We start from the raw sequence: 18,620 nt of genomic DNA, 5'->3' as shown, positions 1-18,620 counted from the left end.
CCACTGTGCCCACCATGATTCTATCCTAGTATTTTATCTTTTTTGTTATTGTTGTGTAGAGGCATTTTCAACCGTTTAAACCCTCAAGACCAAATTATCTTTAAATTTTTTTAAAGAGAAGATATCCACCCAAGGTTTTTCGACATTGCGTCTTTGGCCTCCTTGACAAAAAAAAGGGTAGAGTAAGTAAGGTTTAATTAATACTGAATTTTTTTAATGTGCAAAAGTCTAACTCTGCTTTTTAAAGCAAATAGAAGGAGTGACAATATGGCACCATTCCAATAATCAAACACCAATAAAAATGGCAGCAGTACAACAATTTAAGCAAATCTCAAATTACAGCATACTTGTAATTAGAACACAATGCAATGACTAGATTTTAGCAAGAACAAGACACTTAATTTGGTAAAAGAAACCAAACAATGCATTATACTGAATACTAAGCTAAGTTACTATAATTAGTCTTACAAATTCTCAAATTTCACAACTACTTTTGAACATCTAAATTTAAACCTAAATTTCTTAATTAAATGCCTGTTCAACAAAGCTAATTGGAATAAACACATTTATTTAAATTTACATTCTAGAATACCAGGGTAAACAAGGAGACGTTATTTAAAGATGAATGAGAAAGTTCTATTCTTTTTCATCATTTGTGTGATCAGGTTGCAAAGGACATGCTCTGTGGAAAGAAGAGAGAACATCAGTAGCCATCCAAGTATCAACTGTTTGAAAAAAATAGTTACAAACCTATACAAATCAGGAACACTAATTAATAGTGCAGTAGATCTGGTCAAATGACTAGAAGTGAAAGAAAATTAAACTTCATTAATTAACAAACACCTACAAATTTCAAGTATTAATGCAACAAAATTTTTAACAATTTATTTGCCTGTTAATTTTCAGAATCAGTGTTTCTCCTTTAAACTACGTTGTCGTTTTTATTAAAAAAGGGAATCTGGCCGGGCGCGGTGGCTCAAGCCTGTAATCCCAGCACTTTGGGAGGCCGAGACGGGCGGATCACGAGGTCAGGAGATCGAGACCATCCTGGCTAACACTGTGAAACCCCGTCTCTACTAAAAAATACAAAAAACTAGCCGGGCGAGGTGGCGGGCGCCTGTAGTCCCAGCTACTCGGGAGGCTGAGGCAGGAGAATGGCGTAAACCCAGGAGGCGGAGCTTGCAGTGAGCTGAGATCCGGCCACTGCACTCCAGCCTGGGCGGCAGAGCGAGACTCCGTCTCAAAAAAAAAAAAGGGAATCTATTTATATAGAATATTATTTCAACATATTAAATGGATTGATAAACAATATAATCCTTCAACAAGAACTTTGTGATAACAAAAAGTAAAAAAATTAACCAATCCACTTTAGCAGAGAAAACATATAGCAAGCTGTCATTTGACTACATATACTCTTTTGAGCCATATGATTACATTAACTAATTAGGAAAACCCCCAGATTGGCCAGGCACAGTGACTACACCTGTAATCCCAGCACTTTGGGAGGATGAGGCAGGAGGATTGCTTGAGCCCGGGAGTTTGAGACCAACCTGAGGAGGATTGCTTGAGCCCCAGAGTTTGAGACCAACCTGGGAAACTTAGTGACACCCCATCTCTACAAAAAATAAAAAATCAGGCCGGGGTCGGTGGCTCACGCCTGTAATCCCAGCACTTTGGGAGGCCAAGGTGGGTGGAACATTTGAAGTCAGGAGTTCGAGACCAGCCTAGCCAACATGGTGAAACCCCCATCTCTACTAAAAATACAAAAATAGCTGGGCAGTGGTGGTGTGTGCCTGTAATCCCAGCTACTTGGGAGGCTAAGCCAGGAGAATCACTTGAGCGTGGTGAGTGGAGGTTGAAGTGAGCTGAGACTGTGCCATTGCACTCCAGCCTGGGGGACAGAAACCCTGTCCAAAAAAAATTAGCTGGTCGTGGTGGCACATGCCTATAGTTCCAGCTACTCAGGAGGCTGAGGCAGGAGGATTACTTCAAGGCTGCAGTGAGCCATGATTGATTGTGCCACTGCACTCCAGCCTGGGAAACAGAGCAGGATCCTGTGTCAAAAAAAAAAAAAAAAAGAAGAAGAAGAAGAAGAAAGAAGAAGAAGAAGGAGGAGGAGGAGGAGGAGGAGGAGGAGGAGGAGGAGGAGAGGAGGAAGAAGAAGAAGAAGAAGAAGAAGAAGAAGAAGAAGAAGAAGAAGAAGAAGAAGAAGAAGAAGAAGAAGAAAGACCCCAAAATTGTTAGAATAGAATAGTTGCAGCATTTGAAAAATAATTTACATTATCCCAAAGTCAGGCAGGGCACTATGGCTCATGCCTCTAATCTCAGCACTTTGGGAGGCCGAGGCGGGTAGATCACCTGAGGTCAGGAGTTCGAGACCAGCCTGGCCAAAATGGTGAAACCCATCTCTACTAAAAATACAAAAATTAGCTGGGCATGGTAGCAGGTGCCTGTAATCCCAGCTACTTGGGAGGCTCAGGCGGGAGAATCGCTTGAGCCTAGGAGGCGGAGGTTGCCATGAGCCAAGACTGAGCCATTGCACTCCAGCCTGAGCAACAAGAGTGAAACTCCATCTCAAAAAAAAACAAAAACAAAAACAAAAAACAAAGTCATTTTGTACTGATTACAGTTTTGTTTTTTTGAGACGGAGTCTCGCTCTGTCACCCAGGCTAGTGTGCAATGGTGCAATCTCGGCTCACTGCAACCTCTGCCTCCTGGGTTCAAGCGATTCTCCTGCATTAGCCTCCGGAGTAGCTGGGACTACAGGCGTGCACCACCACGCCCAGTTAATTTTTTTGTATTTTTAGTAGAGATGGGGTTTCACCATGTTGGCAAGGATGGTCTTGATCTCTTGACTTCATGATCCGCCTGCCTTGGCCTCCCAAATGCTGGCATTACAGGCATGAGCCACCGTGCCCGGCCTCATTACACTTTTTATGGAGGAAAAGTCCATTCAAAACTTAATCAAAAACTACTTTTTTTTGGTTTATTAGACTTGACAAAGATTTGTGAGATCTACTCTAAATTCTTGGTTTTCAAATTAGATCCAGCAATCCTTGACAGTCATAGAACTAGGTAGTGAAAGAAGGAAGTAAAAATGAAGGCACTCCGCCGGGCGCGGTGGCTCAAGCCTGTAATCCCAGCACTTTGGGAGGCCGACACGGGCAGATCATGAGATCAGGAGATCGAAACCATCCTGGCTAACTCGGTGAAACCCCGTCTCTACTAAAAAATATGAAAAACTAGCCGGGCGAGGTGGCGGGCGCCTGTAGTCCCAGCTACTCGGGAGGCTGAGGCAGGAGAATGGCGTGAACCTGGGAGGAGGAGCTTGCAGTGAGCCGAGATCGCGCCACTGCACTCCAGCCTGGGCGACAGAGCGAGGCTCTGTCTCAAAAAAAAAAAAAAAAAAATGAAGGCACTCAGATTTGGTATAAGATTATCATTAGCCGGGCACAGTGGCTCACACCTGTAATCCCAGCACTTTGGGAGGCCGACGCGGGCAGATCACGAGGTCAGGAGATCAAGACCATCCTGGCTAACACAGTGAAACCCCATTTCTACTAAAAAAAATACAAAAAAGTTAGCCGAGCATGGTGGCGGGTGCCTGTAGTCCCAGCTACTAGGGAGGCTGAGGCAGAATGGTGTGAACCCGGGAGGTGGAGCTTGCAGTGAGCCCAGATCACGCCACTGCACTCCAGCCTGGGTGACAGAGCGGGACTCCATCTCAAAAAAAAAAAAAAAAAAAAAAAAAAAAAAAAAAATTATGGTTAATGGCTGGGGGCGGTGGCTCATGCCTGTAATCCCCAGCACTTTGGGAGGCTGAGGCAGGCAGATCACAAGGTCAGGAGTTTGAGACCAGCCTGGCCAATATGGTCTTATTAGGTTTAGTATAAACCCTGTCTCTACTAAAAATAGAAAAATTATCTGGGCATGGTGGTGGGTGCCGGCAGTCCCAGCTACTCGGGAGGCTGAGGCAGGAGAATCGCTTGAACGCGCAAGGCAGAGGTTGCAGTGAGCCAAGATTGCACCATTGCACACTAGCCTGGGTGACAGAGCGAGACTCCATCTCAAAAAAAAAAAAAAAAAGAAAAAAGATTATCGTTAACGGCCGGGCGCGGTGACTCCACGCCTGTAATCCTAGCACTTTGGGAGGCCAAGCAAGGCAGGTGGATCACCTGAGGTCAGGAGTTCAAGAGCAGCCTGGCCAACATAATGAAACCCCGTCTCTACTAAAAATACAAAAAAATTAGCTGGACATGGTGGCACATGCCTGTAATCCCAGCTACTCAGGAGGCTGAGGCAGGAGAATCACTTGAACCCAGGAGGCAGACTCCAGCCTGGGCAACAAGAGCAAAAACTCCGTCTCAAAACAAAAACAAAAACAAAAAAAGATTATCATTAACTCATTATTAGATAACAAAGATATCTTCATTGTATTTTCCTGGAAATTAAATCAAATTAACAAATGGACATTATCATAACCCAGACTTCCTTTGTGCAAGGTTCTGATTTACTTTAGGCATCATAACTCTGTTAAAGGTTTAAGTAGATAGTCTTTCTTGATTCTGACTCTTCCCCCATGCAACTACTGGGAGTTTACCCTGCCTTTGGGGAAAAAATAAGGCCATGGGAATAACCATATTCCATAGAGATGGATTTATATCATAAATCCTTTCTAATAAACTCATTTATTATTTCAATAAAGGGGTAATTACAATGCTCCTAAACAATGGCAAATCTAAGAACAGGACCTGAAGAAATAATATAAACCTCTATTGCCTAGGTTTATGTCACAGATTTTATAATACCATGGATTAAAGTTCTTTATGAGAATATATGGTGGAAAGGCTACAATATAGGTTTTATTCCTGTGATGACCAGTGTTATAGTCACATTTGGCTATATTGCTAAATATTTTATTTCCTTAATGTAAGTCTCAAGTAATTCAAGAAGTCTGAAATATATTCTAAAGCTAGTCTTGATTATTAGCTTGTTCCTATTGGAAAAAAGAACGAGGAATAATGGTACCAGACATTGAGAGAGAACTAGAAGAAATTGATAGGATCAGGAAAGCAAGCCTATTAAAAAGCTTTATCTAAAATGTATCCCTTTGGGGCCAGGCATCATGGCTCAGCATAATCCCAACACTTTGGGAGGCTGAGGTGGTAGGATTGCTTGAGCCCAGGAGTTCAAGTCCAGCATAGGCAACATAGCAAGGCCTGGTCTCCACTAAAAATTTAAAATTAGCCAGGAGCAATGGCATGCATCTATAGTCCCAGCTACTCAGGAGGCTGAAGTGGGAAGACTGCTTGAGTACCAGAGGTCAAGGCTGCAGCGAGCTATGATCTCACGACTGCACTCCAGGCTGGGTAACAGCAAAATCCTGTCTCTAAAAAAACAAAAGAAAAGGTATCCCTTTGGTTGTTGATTTTTATGGAAACCAGAAATCATGATAGTGATATAACAACAAAGCCTAAGATTTAGTTACTGTAAATAACTCACAACATGGATCATAGGCACTCAATTACCATTTACCAAATGAGCTTATGAACAGCACTGAATAATTTCTTTTTTTTGAGATGGAGTCTCACTTTGTTGCCCAGGCTGGAGTGCAGTGATGGCTCACTGCAACCTCTGCCTCCCAGGTTCAAGTGATTCTCCTATCTCAGCCTCCCCAGTAGCTAAGATCACAGGCATGTGCCACCATACTCAGCTAACTTTTGTAATGAATAATTCTTAATATTTTATATGCTTTCATATGTCAAATACTTTGTTTTAATTACTCGTTCAGCCATCTATTTTTATCTAGTTTGTGTTCAAGGCAAATCCATTCCAAACACAATGTACAATCCAAAACAGATGTAACAGATATAGAACATACAAATAAGAAGTAAAAGGGACTGTTCAGTCACATATACCATAGGTCAAGATCTGTTGGATCTGCTTGTTCCCTTGTAGGTTTCTAAAGATGGCAAACATTGCCTTAAGACTTATTAAAGCTACTATGGCCATATGGGATACAGGAACAACTAAGCATCAGTGTGTGACCATGTGAACCAAAGATTTCATGGAGTGTCCTTTTTTTTTTTTTTTTTTTTTGGTAGAAACACAGTCTGGCTCTGTCACCCAGGCTGGAGTTCAGTGGCACAATCACAACTCACTGCAGCCTCGAATGCCTGGGCTCAAGCAATCCTCCCACCTTAGCCTCCAGAGTAGTCAGGACTACAGGCGTGCGCCACCATACCCGGCTAATTTTTTTTTTTTTTTTCCTGTAGAGACATGGTCTCATTATGTTGCCCAAGCTGGTCTCGAACTGCTGGGCTCAAGCAATCCTCTCCCTTCAGCCTCCCAAAGTGCTGGGCATGCCTGGCCTCATGGAGTACAGATTTCTTTTTTTTTTCTTGAGACAGATTCTCGCTCTGTTGCCCAGGGTGGAGTGCAATGGCATGATCTCGGCTCACTGCAACCTCCACCTCCCGAGTTCAAGTGATTCTCCTGCCTCAGTCTCTGGAGTAGCCAGGATTATGGGCACCTGCTACTAAGCCCAGTTAATTTTTGTATTTTTAGTAGAGATGGGTTTCGCCACGTTGGCCAGGCTGGTCTCAAACTCCTGACCTCGGGTGATGCACCCGCCTTGGACTCTCAAAATGTTGGGATTACAGGCATGAGCCACCGTGCCCAGAATGGAGTGTCTGTTCCTAAAAAGGCTTCTATACATCAAGACAGTTGTAAAAGTTTTACTTACAGGAATCAAGTCCACTTATGCTTAGGCCCAGGCTCTATCTAAAAATATTGACTAATTATAGAAAGTGTCCCCAATGTAGCTAATCAGACTCATAATTTTTTTTTTTTAACTATTTGCAGAAAGCACAAAAGCATTGTGAATTTAATGCAGACAAATTTCTGGTCTTCACTTTGTAAATACAGAACCAGATTTGTTATTTGCTTATTTCATGGTTTTTTTTTTTTTTTTTTTTGAGAGGGAGTCTCACTCATGGAGTGCAGTGGCATGATCTGGGCTCACTGCAAGCTCCACCTCCCGGGTTCACGTCATTCTCCTGGCTCAGCCTCCCGAGTAGGCGGGACTACAGGCGCCCGCCACCATGCCTGGCTAATTTTCGTATTTTTAGTAGAGATGGGGTTTCACCATGTTAGCCAGGATGGTCTTGATCTCCTGACTTTGTGATCCGTCTGCCTCGGCCTCCCAAAGTGCTGGAATTACAGGCGTGAGCCACCGTGCCCAGTCTTTTTTTTTTTGAGATGAAGTCTCACTCTGTTGCCCAAGCTAGGCTGGAGTGCAGTAGCACGATCTCGGCTTACTGCAACCTCTGCCTCCTGAGTTCAAGTGATTCTCCTGCTTCAGCCACCTGAGTAACTGGGATTACAGGCACTCACCACCATGCCCAGTTAATATTTGTATTTTTAGTAGAGATGGGATTTCACCACGTCGGCCAGGTTGGTCTCAAACTCCTGACCTCAGGTGATCCGCCCACCTCGGCCTCCCAAAGTACTGGGATTACAGGCGTGAGCCACCGCGCCCAGCCCACAACTTTATTTAAAGATTAATCAAATATGCCTTCAAAACAGATCAATTTTTTTTTGAGACAGAGTCTTGCTATGTCATCCAGGCTGGAGTGCAGTGGCACAATCTTGGCTCACTCCACCTCCAGGGTTCATGTGATTCTTGTGCCTCAGCCTCCTGAGTAGCTGGGATTACAGGTGTGTGCCACCACATCCAACTAATTTTTGTATTTGTAGTAGAGACCGAGTTTCACCATGTTCGCCAGGATGGTCTTGAATTCCTGGTCTCAAGTGATCCACCCACCTTGGCCTCCCAAAGTGCTGGGATTACAGGCATTAGCCACCGTGCCTGGCCCAGATGAACTTTTTTATTTTTTTGAGACGGAGTCTCGCTCTGTCACCCAGGCTGGAGTGCAGTGGCGTGATCTCGGCTTACTGCAAGCTCCGCCTCCCGGGTTCACGCCATTCTCCTGCCTCAGCCTCCCGATTAGCTGAGACTACAGACACCCGCCACCATGCCCGGCTAATTTTTTTGTATTTTTAGTAGAGACGGGGTTTCACCGTGTTTGCCAGGATGGTCTCGATCTCCTGACCTCGTGATCCGCCCGCCTCAGCCTCCCAAAGTGCTGGGATTACAGGCGTGAGGCACTGCACCCGGCCAGATCAACTTTTTTAACCCACCTTCTGCACAAAAAATGATCAATTTTTAAGTTGTAAAAATTATTCAACATGTACAAAGTCACCTCTTAATTTCAAGATTAATCAAATGTGCCTTCAAAAGAGATCAAATTTTAACCCATCTCCTGCACCAAAAAAAATCAGTTAAGTTGTGAAAATTATTTGACATATACAAAGATAAAAAGGTACTATTTTAAAATTAGTTGAAGTCAATGCACTTCTAATTTTTGGAATCCAGTTAAGTATGGTAACTAAAAAATCTGGCATTCTCGTTGAATTGGAATGGGTGATAGGAAATGCCTACTATTTCACTTTTAAGTGTATATGCAAGAATTAGTCATGCTTGGATTTGCAGTAGATTCCAGTCTATCATTGCTCTGGCACATTTCAATTACCACATAGAAAGTCAAATGCAATGGCAAATTCAAAGCCCTAGACTAAAGAGTTAAGTGCCCTTGGCCGGGAGCGGTGGCTCACGCCTGTAATCCCAGCACTTTGGGAGGCCCAGGTGGGCGGATCATGAGGTCAGGAGATCGAGACCATCCTGGCCAACATGGTGAAATCCCTTCTCCACTAAAAATACAAAAATTCGCTGGGTGTGGTGGCACATGCCTGTAATCCCAGTTACTCAAGAAAGGCACGAAAATCGCTTGAACCCAGGAGGCAGAGGTTGCAGTGAGCCAAGATGGCACCACTGTACTCCAGCCTAGGCGACAGAGTGAGACTCCATCTCAAAACAAACAAAAGAAACAGAGTTAAGTGCCCAAGAGGAGTGAAAACTTAGCAACGCAAATCTAGAGCATATCAGCATTAAATCAGGATGGCTGAAACAATACAGAGAATATTTATAGTAACATCTGGTAGTTTCTTCCAATGCACATATATAATAAATAGAATCATGGAAGCTTTTTATATTACCTAATCATTTTACAGCCTTGTAGATTTAACAAACTAAAATGAAAACTGAATCTCCATTCCATAGCTCATCCTTTTTCTCTAGATGAAGTGAAATTATTATTAGCAAAAAAGAGGTTTTTTTCAAGATAGAGTTTTAAGTGTCCACATTTCTTAAGCCGCGTTTAATAATCTCTTTAACTAATTTTTGATGTTGTCTTTCTCCTCTGTCTTATACATGAAACTCCAACAGATTTAATGTTGGCATTTATCATCTAGTCCAATCCTTCAGATGCTCTTTAAACCAGTCCAGTTTGAGACTCTCAAGCGTTTCTCTGTTAATAAAATATGGAGTGAAATTAGTAGATTTGATGAAGACCTGTTTTTTTTTCCTTGCCACACTGAACTTCTAGGCACCATTTGGATTCGGTTTTAGAGTTCGAGTTGGAGAACTGTAGCTGTTTCTTGACCTGTCTCTTAATGGTAGAGATGTAGAAGGGCAAGCAAGACCACAAGGAGACTGGCTGTAGGCTGTAGGGCGCTGTTGGAGGGCTTTGTGGTCTCTGCTGCAGTAGCTTCCGGCATGCTGGTTAAAGGAACAAATGAAAAAACCAGAAGGGGTAGGAGCAGCGCCAGAAGCAGCAGACCCAGACAAAGCATGGCCACCATCCCCTTACCCATTTGGATCAGCGTGCCGTGTGTCCAGCTTGCTGCTCAGTGTACTAGAGGATGGGTGGCTCCTGGCTGGTGCAGGGGAGATAGCAAGTAGGGTTTTATATTCAAGGGGCATCATAATGGCAGTGACATCACTCCCTTTCCTCCTACTATCCAGGCAAATACTTTGTTTTGAAACAAAACATTTAAGTTGTTTAGAAAGCCTGGACCTGGCCGGGCGCAGTGGCTCACGCCTGTAATCTCAGCACTTTGGGAGGCCAAGGTGGGCAGATCATGAGGTCAGGAGATCGAGACCATCCTGGCTAACACGGTAAAACCCCATCTCTACTGAAAATACAAAAAATTAGCCAGGCGTGGTGGCAGGTACCTGTAGTCCCAGCTACTCGGGAGGCTGAGGCAGGAGAATGGCATGAACCTGGGAGGTGGAGCTTGCAGTGCGTCAAGATCATGCCACTGCACTCCAGCCTGGGTGACAGAGCGAGACTCCATCTCAAAAAACAAAACAAAAAAAAGAGAGTCTGGACCTTATTAATTACAAATCTATAAAAAGGCAGGTTTTGAATCTTTTTTTCCCAAGTGGCATGATTTTTCCCTTGTATTTTTTTCTGTCCCATACGACCTTCAGAAATTTTTCTTGATTCTTAAAAGTGATGCATATTTGTTGTTAAAAGTTGTTAGCACAGAGTATGAGAAGAGGTTTTTACCCAGAGATAAGCATTATTGATATGTGGTATATTTTCATATAGTACATATACATTATTTACACAGTAAAGATTGTACTTTTGTATCCAGAATTTTGGGTTAACAATTATCGTGAGCATTTTCCTGTCATTAAAAATGTAAAAGGTATGGTTTAATTAGCTTCTTAAAAAGTCTGTGGCCGGGCGCGGTGGCTCATGCCTGTAATCCCAGCACTTTGGGAGGCTGAGGCGGGCAGATCATGAGGTCAGGAGATTGAGAAAATCCTGGCTAACACAGTGAAACCCTGTCTCTACTAAAAATACAACAAAATTAGCTGGGTGTGGTGGCGGGCACCTGTAGTCCCAGCTACTCAGGAGGCTGAGGGAGGAGACTGGCGTGAACCTGGGAGGCAGAGGTTGCAGTGAGCCGAGATTGCACACTGCACTCCAGCCTAGGCAACAGGGCGAAACTCCATCTCAAAAAAAATAAAAAATAAAAAAAGTTTGCACACTGGCCAGGTGTGGCAGTTTATGCCTGTAATCCCAGCACAGTGGGAGGCCAAGGCAAGCGGATTACCTGAGCTCAGGAGTTCGAGACCAGCCTAGGCAATGTGGTGAAACCTCATCTCTACCAAAAATACAAAAAATGAGCTGAACTCCATGGCACATGCCTGTAATTCCAGCTACTTGGAAGGCTGAGGTGGGAGAATCAATCGAACCCAGGAGGCAGAGGTTGAAGTGAGCAAAGATTGGGCCACTGCATTACCGCCTGGGTGACAGAGTAAGACCCTCATATCAGGAAAAAAAAAAAAAAAAAGAAGAAAGAAAGAAAGGAAAGAATGAGATATTCATGAAATACAATGGATGAATGAAACTTGGAAACTTTTTTTTAAAGGTTGCACACCAAGTTTGGTGTGTATAGTTTTATCCCTACTTTTTGTTTTTCACTATTCTTATGTACTTACAGAGAAGTTGTAAAGACAACACACCATGGTATTAGTCTTGGTTGGTTCCAGGTGATGGGGACTTCTGTATTTTCCAACTTTTCCATATTGGTGATATTTTTTATTTTTATTTTACTTGATTTTTTTTGAGATGGAGTCTCACTCTGTTCCCCAGGCTGGAGTACAGTGGCACAATCTCAGCTCACTGCAACCAACACCTCTCAGGTTCAAGCGATTCTCCTGCCTCAGGCTCCTGAGTAGCTGAGATTACAAGCACGCCCAGCTAATTTTTTGCATTTTTTTGATGGGGTTTCACGATGTTGCAAGATGGTCTTGATCTCCTGATATCGTGATCTGCCCGCCTCGGACTCCCAAAGTGCTGGGATTACAGGGGTGAGCCACCACGCTCGGCCTATTTCTATTTTTATTTTTGAGACAGGGTGTCACTTTGTCACCCATGCTGGAGTACAGTGGCGGGATCTCAGTTCACTGCAACCTTCGTCTCCCGGGGTCAAGTGATTCTCCCACCTCAGCCTCCCGAGTGGCTGGGATTATAGGCGGCGCCACCACCCTCTTGGTAGAGAAGGGGTCTCACCATGTTGCCCAGGCTGGTCTGGAACTCCTGAGCTCAAGCGATCTGCCCACTGTAGCCTCCCAAAGTGCTAGGATTACAGGCATGGGCCACCGTACTTCGCCTGGTTATATATTTCTTGTGGAAGTTGAATTGGTAGTTTTTTAAAGGGCAGGATTAATGGAATTCAAGCTAGATAAGCCAACATGGAAATTGCCTTGTAAGAATTTCCTAAAGGAAAAAGACAGTAAAAATTAAAGACTCAATACACTAAGTGTATGGTTAATGACATAGCACTTATGTGAATGGGAAATGATCCTCTTTGAGAGATTGGGAAGAGTAAAAAGAATACTTTTTACTAATGTTTGAAATTTGGTGGCTGGGTGCAGTGGTTCACGCCTGTAATCCCGTAATTTGGGAGGTTAAGGTGGGTAGATCACGATGTCAAGAGTTCAAGACCAGCCTGGCCAACAAGGTGAAACCCCGTCTCTACTAAAAATACGGGCCGGGCGCGGTGGCTCACGCCTGTAATCCCAGCACTTTGGGAGGCCGAGACGGGCGGATCACAAGGTCAGGAGATCGAGACCATGGTGAAACCCCGTCTCTACTAAAAATACAAAAAAAAAATTAGCCGGGCGCGGTGGCGGGCGCCTGTAGTCCCAGCTACTCAGGAGGCTGAGGCAGGAGAATGGCGTGAACCCGAGAGGCGGAGCTTGCAGTGAGCCGAGATCGCGTCCACTGCACTCCAGCCTGGGCGACAGAGCGAGACTCCGTCTCAAAAAAAAAATAAAAATAAAAATAAAAATACTGAAAATTAGCTGGGCATGGTGGCACATGCCTGTAATCCCAGCTACTTGGGAGGCTGAGGCAGGAAAATTGCTTGAACCTGGGAGACGGAGGTTGCAGTGAGCTGAGATAGCACCACTGCCCTCCAGCCTTGGCAACAGAGCAAGACTGTCTCAGAAAAAAAAAAGAAATTTGGGAGTGAGTTATAATAAGAAATTAGTAGAAGTTTTAAAAAACTTTTTTTGCATTTTCTCATCAGCTTGAAGAGAAAATTGACTCAATATCCTATATGTCCTTTACTTTCAAGAAGATAAATATTTTCTTTATTTATTAATTAATTTTTTTTTTTTGAGACAGTCTCACTCTGTACCCCAGGCTGGAGTGCAGTGGCACGAAAATGAGATAGATACATGTGCAGACAATGCAGTTTTGTTACATAGGTTTATGTGTGCATGGTAGTTTGCTGCACCAAGCAATTCTTCTGTTTCAGCCTCCTGAGTAGCTGGGACCAGAGGTGTGCACCACCACTGCCCAGCTAATTTTGTATTTTTAGTAGAGACAGGGTTTCGCCATGTTGGCCAGGCTGGTCTCAAACTCCTGGCCTCAAGTGATCCTCCCGCCTCAGCCTCCCAAAGTGCTGGGATTACAGGCGTGAGATAAATATTTTCTTTATATTCCAGAATAAAACAACTTACTTTCTCTTTGCTTTTCCTAAGCCACTGCTTCCTGCCTCTTCAGGAATCTGATTCTCTTTTTCAGAATCTTTAGAGGACAACCTAAAGAATTCTCCAATTCCTTTTTGCCACTTGGGAGTTGGGCGCACGCAAACGGGATTCCCTCCTGCATATTTATTTTCAGCTGTAAAATATAAACAGATGGAACTAGATAAGTGCTAAGAATACAATCGCCATTCCTTAAACAACTTAATTCCTTCTTTAAGATCAAATTCTCAAAGGTATCAAATAATCCTTATTTAAGATACACAACTTAAAGAATTAGAAAATACGACACAATAAAGCTGTATTCAACCAATAAACTCTGTGATGGTTATCTTAGCAAAAACAGTAGTAACAGAATTTTTACAACTGAAAAATATTTTTATATTTTGTCCACAAGCAGAGCTATTCAAATACTCTTGCCAGGCACAGTGGTTCATGCCTGTAATCCAGCACTTTGGGAGGCTGAGGAAGGTGGATCACAAGGTCAGGAGTTCGAGACCAACCTGGTCAACATGGTGAAACCCCATCTCTACTAAAAATACAAAAATTAGCTGGGTGTGGTGGCACGTGCCTGTATTCCCAGCTACTCAGAAGGCTGAGGCAGGAGAGTCACTTGAACCAGGGAGTCGGAGATTACAGTGAGCCGAGACCACGCCACTGCACACGCCAGTCTGGCAACAGAGCGAAACTCTATCTCAAAAAATATATATATATATATTCTTATATGTACTGACATACTGAAGTTTGACACACTTTTTCCTAAGATAGGACCATATAGTATAAAGTGCTAACATTTTACGGCCGGGCGCGGTGGCTCAAGCCTGTAATCCCAGCACTTTGGGAGGCCGAGACGGGCGGATCACGAGGTCAGGAGATCGAGACCATCCTGGCTAACACGGTGAAACCCCGTCTCTACTAAAAACTACAAAAAACTAGCCGGGTGACGTGGCGGCGCCTGTAGTCCCAGCTACCCGGGAGGCTGAGGCAGGAGAATGGCGTGAACCCGGGAGATGGAGCTTGCAGTGAGCTGAGATCCGGCCACAGCACTCCAGCCTGGGTGACAGAGCGAGACTCCATCTCAAAAAAAATAAAAAAATAAAGTGCTAACATTTTACTTACTAAGGTCATTTAGTTAGAGCACATATAAGAGGCAATGTGAAAGTCTCCACAAAAGTAGATTCCATTTTTCAAAGCACTTGGCTCCTTTATCAATTCATAAGAGAAATCCAATTCCTGGTGGTTTTCTTTTTTTTTTTTTTTTTTTACGGAGTCTAGCTCTGTCGCCTAGGCTGGAGTGCAGTGGCACAATCTCAGCTTACTGTAATCTCTGCCTCCCGGGTTCAAGCGATTCTCCTGCCTCAGCGTCCCAAGTAGCTGGGATTACAGGCACCCGCCACCACACCCAGCTAATTTTTTTGGAGGGGGGAGACGGAGTCTTGCTCTGTTGCCCAGGCTGGAGTGCAGTGGCATGATCTCAGCTCACTGCAAGCTCCGCCTCCTGGCTTCACGACATTCTCCTGCCTCAGCCTTCCTAGCAGTTGGGACTACAGGTGCATGCCACCATGCCTGGATAATTTTTTTATTTTTAGTAGAGACAGGGTTTCACCGTGCTAGCCAGGATGGTCTTGATCTCCTGACCTCGTGATCCGCCCACCTTGGCCTCCCAAAGTGCTGGGATTACAAGCATGAGCCACCCCGCCCAGCCAATTCCTGGTTATTTTTAAACAGTAATATAAGGAGAAATTGAGGGAAAATTTTTGCCTTTTTATAAAGTGATGACCAGGAACAAATTTTTCAGTTACTACAAATCTTTTGCTTTAAGCTAAAACATTTGCTTTAACAACTCTAGTTGTTAAAGAACGCTTACAAAAGTTGTTTCCATATAGACTCTGAAGTTATATTGTTTGTACTAATTTATTTATTTACATTTATAAAAATAGCAATGGGATTTTGCCATGTTGCCCAGGTTGGTCTGAAACTCCTAGCTGAGGCAACCCTCCTGCCTTGGCCTCCAAAAGAAGGAATGGTATGTAAAAGATAGTGATCTTTTGGTTCACAATTTTCCCAAAGGAACCTTACAGGAATGCTTTTACTACTAGAAAACACACAGCAGCAGCTGGGCGCGGTGGCTCACGCCTGTAATCCCAGCACTTTGTGAGGCTGAGGGAGTCGGATCATGAGGTCAGGCACTAGAGAGCAGCCTGGTCAACAAGGTGAAACCCTGTCTCCACTAAAGATACAAAAATTAGCCAGGTGTGGTGGTGCATGCCTGTAATCCCAGCTACTCAGGAGGCTGAGGCAGAAGAATTGCTTGAACCTGGGAGGCGGAGGTTGCAGTGAGCCGAGATCATGCCACTGCACTCCAGCCTTGGTGACAGAGCGAGACTCTGTCCCAAAAAACAAAAACAAAAAAAACCGTATAGCAGCAACAGATTCAAACCCAACTCCACTGATTTAGTTGTGTGACCTTTATCAAGTTATATAACCCGAGATTAAATTTCCTTATCTTTAAAATAAGGATATTACCCATTTCATACATTCAATTGTTGGGATTAAAAATAGAGATTTTTAAAAAATGCCTTAAAGGATGCATTTATTCAACATATATTCAGTAAGGGCCTATTCAGTCGGCTCTGGTGATTCAACAGTGGACCAGACAATGGGATGTGACTCTAATGAAATTTCGTCAGGCCAGGCATAGTGGCTCATGCCTGTGATCCCAGCACTTTGGTAGGCTGAGACGGGAGGATTGCTTCAGCCCAGGAGTTTGAGACCAGCCTGGGCAACATGATGAAACCTCGTCTTTACAAAAAACACAAAAATTAGGCGGGCATGTAGTGGCATGTGCCTGCAGTCCAGCTACTTGGGAGGAGCCTGAAGTGGTAGGTTCATTTGAGCCCTGGGGTCAAAGCTGCAGTACGGTGTGACTTGCACCACTGCACTAAGCCTGGGCAACGGACTGAGACCCTGTCTCAAAACAAAAAAAAAAAAGAAAAAAAGAAAAGAAAAAGAAACTTAGTCTAGTGGTACAGGGTATAAGTTACTCTCAAACAATTCATCAACTTTTATTTCCTTTTATCTGAAGAGATCAAAGTAGTAAATGTTTTCTAATGAGATGTTTCGAATAGGGAGAAATTTGAATTGACTTAAAAACCCATGAAGTCCCAAACAGTGTTCCCCTTTACGTTCTTAACTAAATCTTGTAGTGTTAATCTCCCTGTCTGCCAAACTTCCTACTGAAAGGAATGAGGCACCAGATGGCAGGGCATTTTCTCATCTTCCATGCACAGAAGGACCAGCGTGAAACTATTTCCCTTGCCTGGTTTCACTCCTACTCTCCCAAAGACAATATTAGGAGCTGCAACGTTGGAGAAAACCCACAGACATTACATTCAAAAAAAAAAAAAGAAGAAGAAGAAGAAGAAGAAGAAGAAGAAGAAGAGTAAGGAAGAAAGGAAAAACAAGCAAACAAAAATATTTTTATTAAAGTTTAGTAGACATTGCAATGAGCACTCAGCACTGTTAATGATTGTCCAAACCCTTACTCTAATAAGGGGGCTTTTAAATAGCCTCTGACAGTATTTAAATAACCTCTGTCAATATTAAGAAAAATAATAGCCAGGAGTGGTGACTCATGTCTGTGGTCCCAGCACTTTGGGAAGCTGAGGCAGGCGGATCATGAGGTCAGGAGTTTGAGATCAGTCTGGCCAACACAGTGAAACCCCATATCTACTAAAACTACAAAAAAATTAGCCAGGTGTGGTGGTGTGCACCTGTAATCCCAGCCACTCGGGAGGCTGAGGCAGGAGAATCGTGTGAACCTGAGAGGCAGAGGTTGCAGTGAACCAAGTTCACACCATTGCACTCAAGCCTGGGCGACAGTGCAAGACTGTCTCAAAAAAATAAAAAAGAAAAAGAAAAATACTAAACCAAAAAAGAAAAATTGATAGGCTGGCCACGGTGGCTCATGCCTGTAATCCCAGTGGGAGGACTGTTTGAGCCCAGGAGTTTGAGAAGACCAGCTTAGGCAACATAGTGAGACCCCCGTCTCTACAAAAAATAGAAAAAAAAAGCCTGGCGTGTTGGCATGCACCTGTAGTCCCAGCTACTTGGGAGGCTGAGGTGGGAGGATTGCTTAAGCCCCATAAGTGGAAGCTGCAGTGAGTAGTGATTGCACCACTGCACTCCAACCTGAGCGACAAAGTGAGATCCCGTCTAAAAAAATAAAAGAAAAATAGGCTTGAAGATAAGCTGTGCCGGTCCTTAACTCCAAGGCTCGAGATTCTCTTCCATGAGACCCCCCTCACCTCTACCCTAGCCAGCCAAAAGGCCCAACCTCTCTCATTACATCACAGGGCGAGGAAGAAATTCGGGCGTGAGTACCTCAAGAAAAAGAAATTCATGGCAAGCCAGGGGCTTGCAGGTGCCAGGCCTGATCCCCTAATTTTAGGAGGGCTCTTCTTACCTTTCCTCGATGAAACTGGTGTCGAATTAGTGGCAGAGGTGGAAGAACCAAGCACCTTCCTGGGGGCTCGAGCAGCCACCACTGTGAAGAGAGGCAAAGAGGGTATTCAGAAGGGGCAGGAGGGTTTGGATACCGAGTCCTGGACCCAGCGGCTTGGAGAGGAGAGCCTGGCGATCCAGAACAGCAGGATAACCTTACCCTGGCCCTGAGACTTCATCTTCAAGGTAAAGGGGCCGGGCGGCTGCTCCCTGGCTAGCTAGATGAGTTTGGCGCACAGGGCCCAGGGGGACCTCTGGCGTCTGTCGCCCGCGGCCGGGCTGCCGGGAGGACCCCCGCCCTCCAGTACCACACTCGATTGCCTCACCTTTTCTGTAAGTGCCTGGAACACTGTCTGCTTTAGTCCGCACCATGGTCAAACAAGACGAGAGAAGAGGAGAGAACGAACTGACTTCCCAGGCGACCAACGGTGTTTCACTGGACAAGGACCCGAAAACTAATCTCCCGCCACAGTTTATATTGGTCTCTTTCCCGCGCGCTCCAAGGACTCTCCGGAGCCACGGCTCCCATTGGTTCCGCGCCGTTCCCCCTGAACCAATTGCCAATGCCCAATGGTGACAGCGGCGAGGCTTCTTGCTGCGCGGATCCGTCCATCAACACGCAAAGGCCTAGGATTCGTAGGCGCCCCAG

General features: G+C 44.4%; 1 protein-coding gene across 2 annotated transcripts; it reads right to left on the bottom strand.

Moving 5' to 3' along the window:
- Positions 1 to 187: 187 nt before the first annotated feature.
- Positions 188 to 18,483, bottom strand: PCLAF (PCNA clamp associated factor). Of its 2 annotated transcripts, XM_010355480.2 has the most exons (4): positions 18,298 to 18,483; positions 17,934 to 18,014; positions 13,445 to 13,607; positions 188 to 682 (listed from the first exon to the last, which is right to left on the bottom strand). In XM_010355480.2, exons 1-4 carry the CDS (start codon positions 18,341 to 18,343, stop codon positions 637 to 639), a joined length of 336 nt encoding a protein of 111 aa, XP_010353782.1. In that variant the 5' UTR covers positions 18,344 to 18,483; the 3' UTR covers positions 188 to 636. The 2 variants fall into 2 exon arrangements, with proteins under 2 accessions (XP_010353782.1, XP_010353783.1); XM_010355481.2 differs by lacking the exon at positions 13,445 to 13,607 and having other exon boundaries at positions 18,298 to 18,453.
- Between the last annotated feature and the right edge of the window lie 137 nt (positions 18,484 to 18,620).

This window comes from Rhinopithecus roxellana, chromosome 5 (assembly GCF_007565055.1).
Source record: "Rhinopithecus roxellana isolate Shanxi Qingling chromosome 5, ASM756505v1, whole genome shotgun sequence".
Classification (NCBI taxonomy): Eukaryota; Metazoa; Chordata; class Mammalia; order Primates; family Cercopithecidae; genus Rhinopithecus; species Rhinopithecus roxellana.
The sequence above is the reverse complement of the archived record's forward strand: the minus strand, read 5'-3'. Positions and strand labels throughout refer to the sequence as shown.

What these genes read in the sequence shown, in the direction of transcription:
- PCLAF (XM_010355480.2), bottom strand. Translation starts at nt 18,343, where the DNA reads ATGGTGCGGACTAAAGCAGACAGTGTTCCAGGCACTTACAGAAAAG. An exon ending in TCCAGGCACTTACAGAAAAG is followed by an intron (nt 18,015 to 18,297) that starts GTGAGGCAATCG and finishes CTCTCTTCACAG; the next exon opens with TGGTGGCTGCTCGAGCCCCC. An exon ending in ACCAGTTTCATCGAGGAAAG is followed by an intron (nt 13,608 to 17,933) that starts GTAAGAAGAGCC and finishes TATATTTTACAG; the next exon opens with CTGAAAATAAATATGCAGGA.